Below are 16,638 nucleotides of genomic sequence, written 5' to 3' on the forward strand. Positions count from 1 at the left end.
TAGATTTTTTTTTTTTTTTTTAACCCAAAGACCAAGGAGATATGATTTTTCGAAGATATAGACTCCCATCCACTTCCTTGTTAACTTAAAACTTAAAAATTCTTTATCTCGGCTCCTGAGTACTTTTTTTTTTCAATGAAAAATCTTGGCGGTGTTCAAACGGGCCAGAAATAATTCTGGCAGTGAATGAGTTAAAACATAAACATTTTGTACCAATGAAGGGTCGCACTCAAAGAGTGACAAGATAAGTCCGTTCTTTATTTCTCCATACGCCCTTACACAAGAGGCCTCTTGTGTAAGGGCATAACGGAGAGATAAAAAAACTGACTTGTCTTGTCACTCTGACTGCCAGCCTTCACTCTTGCCAAAAACATTTTTTTTACTCATTTTGAACTTCCTCTAATCCAGTGGTTCTCAAACTTTTTCATGTCCAAATTCACACTTATTCGCCCGCGGACCCCCATTTGAAAAGATATGCAGGGACCCCCATAAGAGAAGATTATTATGTCTCTAGCAGTGATTCTCAACCATTTTAATTTCAAGGACCCCCAGTTTGACATGCATTAGGGCTACGGACCTCCATTTAACGGCATTTCTATCTCTGGGACCCCCATTTATATTGTAAAATCAATGTTGATTTAACTCTTGAGAGTGTACAAATGGAACCAATTGGACCCGTTAGGGTCCATTTGGTTCCATTTGTACACTCTCTGAGTTACAGACATTTAAGGGTCCATTTGGTTACTATCCATCATTTAGCTGGGGACCCCCTGGAACTCCCTCAAGGACCCCTGGGGGTCCCCGGACCCCACTTTGAGAACCAATGCTCTAATCCTCTTGGTTGTGTTGCAGGCTTACAGTGTGCAAGCTGACCGAGGCTTGCTGTGGAGACCTGGTGTCAGCGCTGACGTCTGGCGCCGCCCAGCTGCGGGTTCTGGACCTGAACTTTAACGAGCTGCAGGACCAGGGCGCCACGCAGCTGTGCCACGCTCTGAGCAGTCCTTCCTGCAAAGTGCAGACGCTCACGTACGTCGTTGTTCCACATAGACATATTGATTGATTGATTGATGTACTTTATTTAGTAAGACATGAGAACAACAGTACATGGAAGTACAAATTCACAATACGAGGTCTACTAAACTGGAAGACTCATAAAAGCACTGAGCTTGTTTCAAATGAGTTCCCCATGCACACAAATCATGATGACATATAAGAGACAGACAGATATACATATATAGAATGTCATACAATCAGATTACAGGTTACTGGTATGAAGAGTGAAAAATATGTACAAGAGAAGAAAAAGAAAAGGGTAGGGGGGTAGGTTAGGACTTGGACAGGGGCCATTTTCCAATTGCAGCCTCCTGAAGGTGTATCTTTAGGGCAGTTTTGAAAGAGAGTACGGTTTTACACTCCTTTACTCCTTTTGGTAGGGCATTCCACATTTTTGATGAATAGCATGAGAACGAGTTACTTCCCTTTGTTGAGCCAAAAAAGGGTTGGACAAGGTTTGTGGAGCTTCCTCTGGTATTGTGATCATGGACATCATTAACATTTTGGAAGTATTTTGACAAATACAGGGGGATCCCAATGTTGTGGTATATCTTGAAGCTACGCCCATAGCAAGTTGCTGTACTCTGTCCTCAAGCCATCCAATCCTAGCAAAATGATCAGGGGTCAGATGGGTTTTGTAATTGAGGCCAAGAAGTAGCCTTACAAGTTTGTTTTGGGATGTTTGGAGCCTTGTTTTTAAGGCCTTGGAGGTGTTGTGATACCACGAAGTGCATGCATAATCGTAATGACCTTGTATGAGGGCCACTGCAAGAGTCTTCAGAGTATTCTTACTGACTAGACGATCAATCCTCCCCAAATAGCGTGTTTTTTTTTGTGGACCGTTTTGATCGTTTTTTCATAATATAGCTCTGAGGCGTCTGTATCTCGGGCACGCACCAGCTTCCGCCCCTCCCTCGGGAGGTTTCCGGGTACGACACAGAAGGGGACGTTCGGTAGGCCAATCAGAGGCCTATACCGAACGTCCCCTTCTGTGACGCACGCGGAAGCAATACAAGGTCGATACAGGTCGCTCCAATGAACTGCAGAGGCCAATATCTAGGTTTCTATATCTATGGTTGTTCCACACGCTCCTGATTTTATTATGACTGAGGTGATTTTGACAGCAAATCTTTCGATTTTGTCTTCTGAATGAAATTCCATTTAGTTTTAGTCATGTTTTAGTCATCTGAAATGTTTTAGTTTTAGTCTAGTTTTAGTCGACTAAATATCATAAGATTATAGTCGACTAAATCTACTGTTGATTTAGTCGACTAAAATGTATTTTGGCGGTGCCTTGATGGCATCGTAAACTTACACTGCGTGCTGAAAATAGCCGATCTACAAGCTCACAACTGCGACACGTTGTGAACTTGTAGATCTGCTATTTTGAGAGCACAACCAAACATAAAATGACTCGGCTTTTAGTTCTACTGGATCTCTTCTCCACTCGTCCCTTTAATTGTCGACGAAATGGTCAATATATTTAGTCTTAGTTTTATCATTTAGTTATACTGTATATAGTCTTAGTTAAATCATTTTGATTATTATTACAAAACATACAAATAAGAACTTCGGCCCTTTATACATTTCGGCCGTTTGAAAATAGCCGATCTACAAGCTCACAATGCGTCGCATCGTGAGCTTGTAGATCTGCTGTTTTCAAAAGAATGATGACATTTCATACATTTGAAAACTTGTGAAACAGGACTTTATTTGTTGACGAAATTGTCAATATATCTAGTCTTAGTTTTAGTCATCATAGCTTAGTTGTGTGCTCGCTGCTGCTATCTTCACTATTTATTTATTCTCCCCCAAAAGTATGACACCTAACTACTCCCACATACTTTCACTTAGAAACTCCATTCAAACTTTAAAAAATCCAGCTTACTGTGGACATGTGTGCTTGTACTTTTCTTTTTGAAATGATATGTAGTTTTTGAAATATTTAACTTTAAGCACCCAATGCATTTCCAATGGGTTTTTCTAGTGGGGAGCGAGAAGGACGGAGGAGAAATTCCCTGTGTTTTCGTAAAGTCACTGTGGCCACATTTGTTACACTACAGATATGTATTTTACATCACCAAGTGTGCACGGGTCTGCTCTCCGATTTAATCCAAAGATCTAAGCTGTGTGATGTATACATTTTTAGTTAAGACCATTAATATAAACCCATGCACCTACACACTCTAGCAATCAGCAGATTAGCTACCTAATCTGTCAGTCATTGGCTGTCAGGCAGTGGTGCTGCAAAGTAACTAAGTATATTTACTCAAGTACTATGCAAGTGCTTACCATGCACAGTTTAATCTTGAGGTCCTTTTACTTTCCTTTCCATTTTTGTTACTTCTGCTCCACTACAATGACAGCACTTGACAGCTTTAGTTACTTGTTACTTTGCAGAATTTATTATTAATACAAAACCTACAGTAACCACACACAGCCGATCTACAATGTGAGGCGTTATGAGCTTGTAGATCTGCTATTTTCTGAACATTGAGTACTTTTACCTTGGTACTCAAAGTATATTTTGACTGCCACTCCACCAGGCACTCCCAATCTGATCAACCGGAGGCAGGTCTGCACCCACACACACACACAACGCAAAGACAAAGATGCAGAGTCAAACTGATTTTTTTTTTCGCTTTAAAGCGAGCCCACATTGTTTCCTTAAAGGAACAATATTTTCTAGTTTTTATTTAGTTTTCGTCAGTGACAAAAAGGCAGTCGACGGAACATCTTTCGTCATAGTTTTAGTCGACGAAATCGACACTGGTATTCACTCAATAAAAAAAAGAAAACCCTTACATCTCTTGTGTTCATGTTCCAGGCTACACACCTGTCAGCTGACCGAAGCGTCCATGGAGGCCTTGTCGGCAGCGCTGTCCTCCGGTGGGTGTGAGGTGAGGACACTGGACCTGACGGGAAACGCCATAGGTGACGCTGGAGTGAAGCACCTGGCCAAAGCGCTCCAGAGTCCACTCTGTAAGCTGCAGAGTCTCAAGTGAGTAGAGCTCCGCCAGATGCCAGATTTGTTTGTTTTTAATCCAGTGCCGATCCAGATTTGAGAGAGTCCTGGTTTTGTCCAAAAAGTGCTAAATCAATTCCAATCCATAATAATCCGTAATATAACTTAAATAACCAATCTATAGACAGGGGTGCACATAACTGGTGCGCAGGTGCGCATGCGCACCCAAAATAAAAAATGCGCACCACATCAGACGACGCGAGGCGCTTTTGCGCACCAACAGCTGGGACAGGAATTTCCAAGCTTTTATTTTTTAGCAAAACTAAAAAATAAAAGCCTGGAGATCGAGGCTAGGAATTTACTTCCTGAAGCTACACTCACACACTCACGCTAAAGCACCCGTCGGCCCCATGTACAGCCATTAGGCGCAGGGGTAGAGGACGCATGCTGCACGTGATTGTATGAGTGTTGCCTCGCGTCGCCTCGCATCGCCTCGCATTGCCTCGCTGCGTGCACGCAGCCAGCAGCGGCTGTTAGAGGCACTCGAACACTAGAGACACTGAACGCACCGTAATGGTGCAAAATATGCCGTGAACGTCCCAATCTGGCGGATAAAATCAGCGCAGCAGCACAGGGCACCAACCTTGGGGGCTTTACCTAACAGCGTGAGAAAAAAAAACTTGCGCAACACCCCCCCCGTCGATAAAACTGTCCGGTGGGCACCGTGCTGAATCCCCCCCCGTTGACAAAACGGGACGGGACCATGCGCACCAAGTCACATCTCCAGGTGCTCTTCTGAGCACCAGACCTAAAAAGTTATGTGCACCCCTGTCTATAGACGCCTTAACGGACAACGTCACACTTATAAGAACCAGTATGCGGGCGCAGGTCGGCAGCAAAAGAACCCCACCTCTCATAAGATGCAATGTTAAAGTGGTCACAGTCTCACGTGTAAAAATGCATCCCATCAAACTTTCAGATGCTGTTTTTCTCCCAGTGTGGAGGAAGAATGCTTAGGATTTTTACTGTGATCTCTCGCTCTTGAAATATATAATCCTTGGTTTCTGTTGTGTGTGTGAACAATAATAGCAATTCAAAGCAGTTGTCCCCCAAACCCCTCCTCCAGTGTATGTCATAAGAACGGAGGGAGTGCTCCTTGATCACGGCACCAGAACCTGCTCTTGCTCGCGCAGCTGAGCCTAATTTATGCTCCGTCCCGCGAAGGTGTCGTGCGCAGAGAACGGCCGAGAATAGCAGACCTCCAAGCTCACAGCGGTTGCATCCGCGACTCGGTTGTGAGCTTGTATGTCAGCTGTTCTCGGCACGCAATACTGTTGCGCGATGAAGTATTTATGTCTCGCTAGGGCGCACATCTCTAGCCTACACACAAGAGGAGGTTGAATGAACGTAAACCAGCGCACCACAAGAACAGCAGGTTTGGGGATCTGTTGGGAATTGATTACATGAAACAGTCAACTGTGCGTCCAGTCTCAATGTTGGTAAACAAAAAATTGGTCTATAAGCTCACAACTTGAGCTTGTATATCTGCGCACAAAAAGAAAATGCAACTATAATGACTTGCCCAAAATAAGCAGCCACTTAAGCGTTACTGTACTGAAAATAGCACATATACAATCTGCTATGTGATGCGATGTGAGCTTGTAGATCGGCTATTTTCACTATTTGTGACTCTTTTGTTTTTGTCTTTTTAAAGAATAAAAACAGTTTTCGCCTGTAATGAAATGCACAAAATAGTGCTCGGATATGAATCGATTATTTGATTACATTTTGGATGTATTTGTATTTTTTATAATCCATTATACAACAGGTAGTTCCGACCAAGCAATCTGATTGAAATAGCTATCTAGGCGTGCTTCAAACCAGCATGATAGCACGGGCCTAATCACATTAATAAATCACTCGCACTGCAGTCCTCACCCGATTAGACCATATATGGCACAGCTGTGCTGTGACGTCACGCTGTCCCACGGTAGGAAAACAAACAGACAGTAGCCTGACCCACCGCCGCCACTGGTGAACAAACAGCTATGCAAAATGGACTATGTATGCAAAAATAGCCGATCTGCAAGTTCACAACGCGTCGCCATCGCGACGCGTTGTCAGCTTGTAGATCAGCTATTTTGGCCACGTGACACGGTCGTACGACAGAGCATATAGCCTACTGGAATCAGCTGTGTTGATGAGACGATGCCTCAGAGCGCTGCTACAGGGACTATTTAATGTCTCAGTCAAATAAACTCTTCTCTTTACAGGGAAACGGATAATAGCGAAACATTTTTATTATGAATTGCCCCACAATATGAATACATTTGGATGTGTTTTGTTGGTAACTGTGCTGGTTGGTAACACTTCAGTGATGCTTGCGGAACTCGGCTTCGCCTCTCGTTCCTGACCGCATCACTGGCGTGCCAAAAATGACGGTAAAGCACACCCTCTCGTGTAATATTGCTTAATTAAATGAACTGTTGCACCATTAACACATCCACCGCCAAGAACGTAGTCCTACGGTCCGTTAAATCCAACTGTTAAGCGCCGAGACCGTAGTGCTACAGTCCGGGTGCTTTTTCCTTTTTTTCGATTTATTTTATTTTTTTTCAATTTTCTAGGGGGACCATTTTCAGTGTAACACCACCGGAAGTTTTTTTGTTTCCCGTCGGCCTCCATTCTAAGGCGCACACTAAAAGCCTTGTTTATCCTGTGTAGTTTTTTCTCCTCGCATTTCCCATGTTAACATAAACGGTCAGAACTCAAACATGGCGGCTCCGTTTGACACGTGGTCTGGACTAAAAGACGCAGGGACATGTGCACGTTGTTTACAAACAGTCCATCGCGCATTCTAAAGGATTTTAACGGGGCCTATGGCGACTTGAAAAAAACAAAAAACAACAATAAAACCTTGGCACTGGTGAGTACATTATGAGATTAGCCCTTGGCGGTGGATGTGTTAATGGTTGTTCTGTGGTCAGTTTGTTTGGCAGCAGTGTGACAGCAGAGTGCTGTGCTGACCTGGCTCAGGCTCTGAGCTCAGAGCACTGCCCTCTGTTGGAGCTGGACCTGTCAGTGAACGAGTTGGGCCAGGAGGGGGCGCTGGAGCTCTGCGAAGCCCTCAGTAAACCCGGATGCCCACTGGAGAAGATCAGGTACTGTCCACAATTAACCCATTAAAGACCGGGAAAAGCATCTGTCATTTTAGATTTGAACCATTATCTTATACTTTGGCTATTAAAAAATAGCAGATCTACAAGCTCATAGCGCAGCGCCGCGCTACGAGCTTGTAGATCTGCTATTTAAAAAAAAAATCATGAACATTTGTGCAAATCTTTGAATATATATATATTTTTTAAGCAAACATTTGTATCTGTAATCTGTGCTTCTGGGGATTCTAGAAATGTCTAGATTTTTGAAAAAACATATGTTGCTATAATAAGTGGTGTCAAGGACCACCCAAATGTATTTGGCCGCGGACCCCCATCTCAACATATGTTGTTCCAGGGACCCCCCAGAAGCAAAGATTTGAGTTAAACATTTTATTTCAAGGCAGGAACTAAGAACTAAATTATATTCTGTGACAAAAAGATATTTGAATATCAGTTTAGTTAAATGATATTACAGAAAATAATAAATAATATTTTTTGCGGTTTTCAAATTTTCTTTTTTACACAGAATCAAATGATTCACCAGGAGCCTGGTTTTAGGTCTTAACCCATTGATACCTGGAACGCTTCTGTATCACTTTAGATGTCTTTGGCTATTCAAAAATAGCAAATCTACAAACTCATAGCTCTATGAGCTTGTAGATCTGCTATTTTTGAAAAATCGTGAAAATATTTTTTTTATATATTTTTCCGAAAAACTGTTAGGATTTAGATTTTGTTTAAGAATTGCCTCAGGTCTTAATGGGTTAAATAATATTTTTGGAAATCTCTATGGGAAGAATTTATGGATTTTCTATCTGTGGCACCTAAACAATGTCCGCCACTGCCCTATTGGGCCATTACTCACGTTCAGTGAGTAAAATGTCCATTAATGTTAAATGTACCGTTTCTTCCAGCCTGACCCGGTGTGAGATGACCGAGTCGGTGTTCCAGAAGCTGGGCTCGTTGCTGAGGAGCGGGACGTCTCGGCTGACGTCCCTGTGTGTGTCCCTGAACAGCGTGGGAGACCAAGGAGCCAGACACCTGTGGGAGGCTGTAGCGAACCCTCTCTGTCTGCTGGAGAACCTAGAGTGAGTCACTAAGCATCATCCTCCTATAATTCTACAAACCTCTGTGGTGGTGGTGGTGAGGCCAAAACTGTTCTGCCCGGTTCTCCTCAGTGGCTGGAGCAATTGATCTGAATTTGCACACAGCCGTTGACCATTACCATGCCCACGGAACTGCAAAGCCCGTTTTTCGATTTCACCAAACGTCAGCTGTTTATTCCGTCCAATCCATAGACACACTCATGTTCGTCGACTACATTTTTTTTTACTAAAAACAAAATAAAAACTAAGCTATGATGACTAAAACTATGATAGATAAGATAAGATAAATAATTGTATTTCCGTGTCCTGCACACAAAGTGCCCAACCCTCATGGGTTTATAAGACACCATTTTACGCTTACAGCGCCTTTACAGTATATTCACATAATACATTCACTTACATCTCAGAATTATACAGAGTGTTCTGTCTTCTCTCCACGCTTGACAAATAAGATCTGCCACAACAAAAGCTCCGCCACAACAAAACATATCTACGTTTTTCATAATCATCTAACTCAAGGAAATCGTCACAAATAGAAGACATATTACTAACAAATACCTCTCTTCTATCATCGTATTTAGAGCAATAAAACTAAAAGTGAACCTCATTTTCAATTTGACCAAGTTCACAAAACAAACAGTATTTCTCTTCCTCTGGAGTGGCATTAAACCAGCCAGTCTCCAGAGCTAATGGTGATGTTCCTGACCGTATTTATGACTAAATATAATATAATAATAATAATAATAATAATAATAATAATAACAATAATAATAATAATAATGATAATGATAATGATAATGATAATAATAACAATGATAATAATAATAATAATAATAATAATAATAATAATAATAATAGTAATAATAATAATATAAAAAACTAGACAAACATGTTAGGGAGGGACTAGAGGACAAGACATCCAAGACATCATTTTATGCTTGGCTGCGTTCCGAAAACATATTTTTGGCACACAGCTAAGATGAATCAGGCGTTACAACGCCATCAAGGCCTGCCAAAATCTAATTTGATCTTATATTTAGTCAACTAAAAGTAAAATTTTTCAGATTTTATCCAAAAGACTATGACTAAAACTAAATCAAAATGTGTTGTCAAAATGAAACGACATCAAACCTGGCATGATTTCACTTCAACTAATGTCATGAATGTTCATAATAATGATGGTGTCATCATTGACCTGTCCCAGCACTATTTACCCAGCTGTGAACACACAGTGTGGTGTAATACTAGTCCAGGCGTGTGCAGTGTGCACACATAGACATAAGAGGAGGCTTGAGCCTCTGCCTTTTACCCATCTGTAAACAGTGCCCTCTCTCTCCAGACCATGAATGCAATTTACTATGGTGAAAGAAATGCAAATGCCCCCTATCCATGCCGTATTATTTACGCTGCATACATATAGCATTCAAGAGAATTGCCTTTTCCAAACTCTCTATTAAACAGCTTAAATTTGGGGAAAGTGAAAAATGTCTTCATTATGCTAATAGTCAGTGGTGGAAAAAGTGCTCCATTTTTTTTGTAGAAAAACAAATGTAGAAATACTCTGTTACAAGTAAAAGTCCGGAATTCAAAATTTACTTGAGTTAAAGTACAAAAGTATTGGTATCAAAATGTACTAAAGTAGCAAAATTAAAAGTAGTCATTATGCAGAAGGTCCCATTTCACAAGTTTTTAAAAGTATAACATTTGTAACAATCCTTTGAAAATAGCAGATCTACAAGCTTGTAGGCTTGTAGATCGGCTATATATATTCTACTGTTTAGACTGATGATAGGTTCTTGGTCTACCTATGATTCTAGATTACTATTCCTATGCATTTGATGTATTACCTTGTGTTTTCCTTGCTTACTGTAAATCTCTCTGGATTAAGAGTCTGATAAATGCCTTAATAGTAAATTGTAAGATGGTCCACCAGAACATATTTAATGGCTAAGAACTGGAATATGTGACAGAGTCAGACAGACCTTATACTGTATAGCAGAGGTCTTCAACGTTTTCAGGCCAAGGACCCCCTAGCTGAGAGAAAGATGAAGCAGGGACCCCCTCTATATCGTATAAAATTGTGTTTCAGATTCAACATTTTTCGTTTACGTGGTCTGCTCTTTTTTCCCTCTACACCTACAGCCTCTTTGCCAAAAATAGCTGATCTACAAGCTCACAACGCCTCGCAGCGCGAGGCGTTGTGAGCTTGTAGATCTGCTATTTTTGGCCAAAGTTCTCCTCAAAAAAGGGATACTAGAGTTCAAGTGGTTAAGGTAAAATAAAAAATCCCATCACACAAAGATTTGGCGGACCCCCTGTAGTAGCTCTGAGGACCCCCTAGGGGTCCCGGACCCCCTGTTGAAGACCCCTGCTGTATTAAATAGTATTGCTATAAAAGATGATGTGTGGTATCTAACTGTGTACTGATCAAACTGGCTGTGACTGTGTGATCAAATCCAGATGCTGCAGATAGAAATGCTTCTGTAATCATTTTGGTGCGGGTCACATCCCGACCTTGAATGTGAGGACATTTAGTTCATTAAAAAGACCGAGATAAAACAGGAGCTCTTTCATAGAAAAGGAGCTCTTTCATTGTTCAAGGTCTCTTCGGAGAGAAACGGTTCAAACGGTGTATTGTTTAAGGCGAGTGAAACACATTTGTTGTTGTGTTTCTAAATGGAAGAGAGCATTTTCAATCCAAAGCAGTGTTCATTTTTACAGCAAATTTTGATTTTAGTTTTAGTCTTTTGAATAAAATTCCATTTAGTTTTATATTTTAGTCATCTGAAATGTTTTAGTTTTTGTCTAGTTTTAGTCGACTAAATATCACAAGATTATAGTCGACTAAATCTACAGTCGACTAAAATGTATTTTGGCGGTGCCTTGATGGCGTTGTAATGGCTGATTTTACACTTGGTTGCATGCGGAACAACGCGTCACGTAAGCTTGTAGATCTGCTATTTTCAGAGCACAACACCCGAGCGCAACCACACATAAAATGACTTGTCTTTTAGTTCTACTGGATCTGTTCTCCACTAGTCCCTCACTAACATTTTAGTCTGTTTTTTTTTTTGGACAAAATTGTCATAGTTTTAGTCGACGAAATCAACACTGGTCCAAAACTCTAAATAGGAAAGTTGACAGTGAAAACATACAACCCATTAAGACCTGGAACTGTGTCATTTTTAGATTTGAGCTAAAAAGCATTATTTTACACTTTGGGCTATTCAAAAATAGCAGATATACAAGCTCATAGCGCGGCACCGAGTGCCGCGCTATGAGCTTGTAGATCTGCTATTTTTGAAAAATAGTGAAAATGTGTGCAAATCTTTGAATATATATATATTTTTAAAGCGAACATTTTTAACTCAAATCTTTGCTTCTGGGGGATCCCTGGAACATAATATTTTGATGGGGGTCCGCGGTCAAATACATATCATTGTGGGGGTCCTTGACATGAAAAAGTTTGAGCACCACTGATATAGAAACATACGTTTTTCAGAAAACTGTTGAGATTTAGGAGACATGTAGAATCGTCTTCAGGTCTCAATGGGTTAAAACAAGAATGCAAAGAGATCTATGCATTCATCCTACCCGGCCTGCTGATTGCACTGTGAGACGATCAGCACCATAGCGCACCCTGCTTCACTATACATGAGCCTGTCATTTGCCTCTCAACATGGATACAAGTATAATAAATAGTGGTGGAAAAAGTACTCACATTTCTTACTTAATCAATACTGCAATGTTAGAAATACTCTGTTACAAGTAAAAGGCCTGTCTTCAAAATGTTACTTGAGTAAAAGTTAAAAAAGTCGGCTATTTTCAGAGCACAACCAAACATAACATGTCTTTTAGTTCTACTCCCTTACTCCCTACTTTAGATCTCTTCACCACTAGTTCCCTCACTAACATTTTAGTCTAGTTTTTATTTGTTGATGAAATTGTCAATATATTAAGCCTTAGTTTTAGTCATCATAGCTTAGTTTTTATTTAGTTTTCATTTAGTTTTCGTCAGTGAAAAAAGGTAGTCGACGTCGTCTAAGTCAGTGGTTCTCAAACTTTTTTGTGTCAAGGACCCCCAAATGGACACTTATTAGCCCGCGGACCCCCATTTGAAAAGATAAGCCAGGGACGCCCATAAGAGAAGATTTTTACGTCTCTAGCAGTGATTCTCAACCATTTTAATTTCAAGGACCCCCAGTTTGACCTGCATTAGGGCTACGGACCCCCATTTAATGGCATTTCTATCTCTGGGACCCCAATTCATATCGTAAAGTCAATGTTAATTTAACTCTGAGAGTGTACAAATGGAACCAAATGGACCCGTTAGGGTCCATTTGGTTCCATTTGTACACTCTCAGAGTTACAGACCCATAAGGGTCCATTTGGTTCCTGTCCATCATTTAGCTGAGGACCCCCTGGAACCCCCTCAAGTACCCCTGGGGGTCCCCGGACCCCACTTTGAGAACCAATGGTCAAAGTTGATTTACTTTCAGTGGACAAAAAAAATGTTCGTCGACTCGACGAACATTTTTTGGTCCAGCAAAAGTAAATCAACTTTGACTAAACCACTAGAACCCAACGGGTGTCTCCTCTCTCTCTGTGCTGTTGTAGGGTGGAGATGATCGAGCTGACGGACGGCTGTGTGGAGGACCTGTGTGCCGCCGTGAGGGCCAGCAGCCGCCTGAAGAGCATCGACATGAGGAACAACGTCCTGACCGACGCTTCGGTGCCGGCGCTGGTCCAGGTGATGCAGGACAGCGACAACATGCTGGAGCTCAAGTGAGTTAAAAAAAAACACCTTGTTAGTGGTGAAGCTATGGAGCAGGGGTCTTCCAAACGTGTTCAGCCCAAGGACCCCCTAGCTGAGAGAGAGATGAAGCAGGGACCCCCTCCTCTATATTGTATAAAATTGTGCTGCAGATTAAAGTTTTTTTTTTTTAAACTTGGTCTGCTCTTTTTTTCCCTCTACACCTATACCTCTTTGTCAAAAATAGCCGATCTACAAGCTCGTGAGCTTGTAGATCGGCAATTTTTGGTAAAAGTTTTTCTCAGAAATTAGATGCTAGTGGTTAATGTAAAAAATATCCTATCACACAAAGATTTGGCGGCCCCCCTGTAGTAACTCTGAGGACCCCCTAGGGGTCCCGGACCCCCTGTTGAAGACCCCTGCTATAGAGGCATGAGAGGTGGAGGAAGGTTACTAAGTATAGTGTACATTCACTGCAGGTACTGTACTTACTAAGGGATATTTCACTATAAAAAAAAAAAAGTGGGTCATTTTATCGTCTACTCAGGCTTTTGTGAGCCCCCCACACAATTTTTAAGTTGCTCGATTCAGTATTTAAATATTTCATTGTCTCCGCCAGAGGTGGAGAGTATGTTTTCGTTCCCGTCACGCTGTGTGTCCCCCCCCCTAGCCAAGCTAACATTGGTCAAGCTTCACGTGACACGTGACGTGACAATATGTTGTCACCAATGCTTTTGATTGGCTAGCGAGACGCATGACGAAATAGAATCCTATAAATAGGTGTGCCACTTCAAAAAAACATTTATGTTTTTGGAAGTGAGGTAACATTGGTCAAGCTAACGGGATCAAGCTAACCTTGGTCAAGTGACATGTGACAATATGTAATATAAATAGGTAAGACAGGATTAATCAGGAACAGTACTGGCGGAGACCTGTGCTCCGAGGAGCACATTTTCTAGTATTCATTTTATTTCCTTCATATCTCATTCTCTGCAGCCTGTGTCTAACATCTCTCCTTCATGTCTCCATTCTCTGCAGCCTGAGGTACAATGACTTCAGCGAAGATGCTTTTGAGTTGCTGGACGAGTGTGAAAAAATCCGATACTGAAGAAGTGGTTCTGAATCTGCCTGGAGAAAACGGTTGCTATTGGTCGTTACCCTGCCCCGCCCCGCAGCACGCCGTAATAATTTCGCTCCTGTCTGCGTGCGCGTGTGTGTTTTTTGTTTAGTGGCAGGATACCAGATGTTCATTTGAAACTTGCCCCCTAAGTCAAAGAGATGATTCGCTTTTGGGTCAGAAATGCACTTTTCCCTTTGAAAAATCGTAAAAGAATATATCCTACAATACACGGTATTGTTTTGATTGAGCTAGACATTTCTCCAGTGGCCAACAAAGAACCCAGAGTTCTTGCCAGAGCACTTTCCAAGCTGCAATGAAAAATTGCTTAAAATATTGATAGTTTTGTTTAAAATGTATGTTTGTAATTACAATTTAATGTAATAATTCAAGATGATTAGACATTAGGGCAAAAAAGGTGACGGTCTGGCATAGTAAAATAACTCTGAAGTGCAGGTGGAAATAAAGGCTCTACTAGAGAAGTACAGCTGCACTGGTCAACAATGAGACATTACCGGTTACTTGCCACTAGGGGGCTCAAAGATTGAGTCAAGCACTGGCATTCACCATTTATTAGTCTGACCCACTTTTTTTCACGTTGTTGTTGACGGTGTCCCCAGGGTAGTTTCTATGAGACAACCTAAACCTCTAACATATTGTTCAGGTCAGATATTATGCCACCTAATACCTCCCAACATTTCATTTAACACGGTTTCACTGGTAAACGGCACATTCCTTTCTCGCCCGCAGATGGGCACAATAAAATCACAGTGTGGGGTATCATTGGTTGTATCTATGCCATTATATTAACCCTTTAAGACTGGGAACGCACCTGTGTGTCATTTTAAGATGTATTTGGCTATTCAAAAATAGCAGATATACAGATATGTATCGGATGTAGATCTGCTATTTTTGAAAAATCGTGAGAGTTTGAGCAAATCTTTGAATATATATATATTTTTAAAGTGAATTTTCTTATACTTCTGGGGGTCCCTGGAACAAAATATTTTGAGATAGGTGTCTACGGCCAAATACATATAATTATGGGGGTCCTAGACATTAAAAAGTTTGAGAACCACTGATAGTATAGCAACATAAGTTTAAAAAAAAAACTGTTCACTAAAAAATATATATAAATTCAAAGATTTGAAAAAAAAATCCACAAAAAATAGATCTACAAGATCTCATATTTTTGAATATCCCAAATAAATCAAAAAAATGACAGAGATGGGTTCCTGGTTTGAATGGGTTTGTTGCCCTTGTGGGCTTGCTTATGTGGATAACACTAGGAGAGCTCTAAGGGCGAGAATTAGTGAGCAGCATCAGTGTCTTTAGACCCGGCAGGCCTTTTAGCCATGCACTTTAATCACATTAACCCTGGAGTCCCCGTTTTGGCCATGTTATAGGCTAAAACATTTACAAAGAAATGCCAAAACTTCTCAAAACTTTAAAAGATCCCATGGTGGGGAACATGGCTAACATTCCCCTTAGAGGTGAAACCTTTCAGAAAATCTAAACATGGTCTTTACATAGTCTTTACTGTCAGACAGAAGCCTTGTATCTCCATGTTTCAAATGTTTATTTTGTTTATAAATTAAGGCACTACTTCGTCGTACAAGAGTATCGCACGAAAATAGCACGTCTACAAGCTCACAAGCAACGCGTTGTGAGCTTGTAGTTTGGCTATTTTAGCAATTTTGTAAAGATTTGGAGTGAAAGTGCCAGTGGTTAAGATGCGTTTCCATCTCCTGAAAAATAAGGTTTCCTGAAAAATAACACGGTTTCCTGAAAAATGACAAGGTTTCCCGCCTTAAAGCAACGATATACTTTAACGTTTAACCCTTTCTTTGGATAATTGTTTGCCAAAGCTTTTACTGGGATCTTGTTTAAGGTCAATGCTTGTGTATCAGGACAGGATGGTTCATGTCCTGTGTTTAGTTTATTCTTTGTTTTATTTTGTCCTTTTACTAGTATGGTGGAGGTTTTATATTTTTATATACAGTGTGTGTGTGTGTGTACCGGTTCTGGTGGTTTTATTATAATATGTTTGGATATTCCTCTAGCACAGCGGTACAGAAAAGGTTGAGAGGCAGTGTTCTAGCAGCCTAGCACACATGTGGAGCACCAGACATACTTTGGGTGCGTTCGGAAATTACGCACCGGAGCACACTCGCCTATTAGTTTGTATTGGCCAGTGCGCTCAGTGCTGTATTTTCGAACGCGCCCTTAGTTTCTCTGTGCCGGCCTTTTCGGGTGCACCGGTGGCCATATTGTTTTCCCCCAGGACGGTTGTTGGGAAGAACTCGGCCTGTGATTGGCTCTATGCACAGCAGCCATATTGGAAAGAAATTGGGCCGCTTCCTTACTTCCTTCACAGGTGTTACCAATGATACTAATGAAGGCTCTGGTCCATTTAGTGTAGCACAGTGGTTCTCAAACATTTTAATTTCAAGGACCCCCATAACTCTGAGAGGGTACAAATGGAA

At 41.2% G+C, this 16,638-nt stretch overlaps 1 protein-coding gene across 1 annotated transcript in view; it reads left to right on the top strand.

Moving 5' to 3' along the window:
• Positions 1-16,042, top strand: part of LOC311054433 (NACHT, LRR and PYD domains-containing protein 3) — a 31,733-nt gene extending 15,691 nt beyond the window's left edge. The window contains exons 9-14 of the mRNA XM_084070402.1: positions 853-1,026; positions 3,881-4,054; positions 7,006-7,179; positions 8,091-8,264; positions 12,900-13,067; positions 14,074-16,042. Coding sequence (XP_083926528.1) covers positions 853-1,026; positions 3,881-4,054; positions 7,006-7,179; positions 8,091-8,264; positions 12,900-13,067; positions 14,074-14,143 — 934 coding nt within the window. The 3' untranslated portion in view covers positions 14,144-16,042. The remainder of the gene's footprint in view (positions 1-852; positions 1,027-3,880; positions 4,055-7,005; positions 7,180-8,090; positions 8,265-12,899; positions 13,068-14,073) is intronic.
• The last annotated feature ends 596 nt before the right edge of the window (positions 16,043-16,638 follow it).

This window comes from Gymnoscopelus microlampas (assembly GCF_963454915.1).
Source record: "Gymnoscopelus microlampas genome assembly, chromosome: 10".
Classification (NCBI taxonomy): Eukaryota; Metazoa; Chordata; class Actinopteri; order Myctophiformes; family Myctophidae; genus Gymnoscopelus; species Gymnoscopelus microlampas.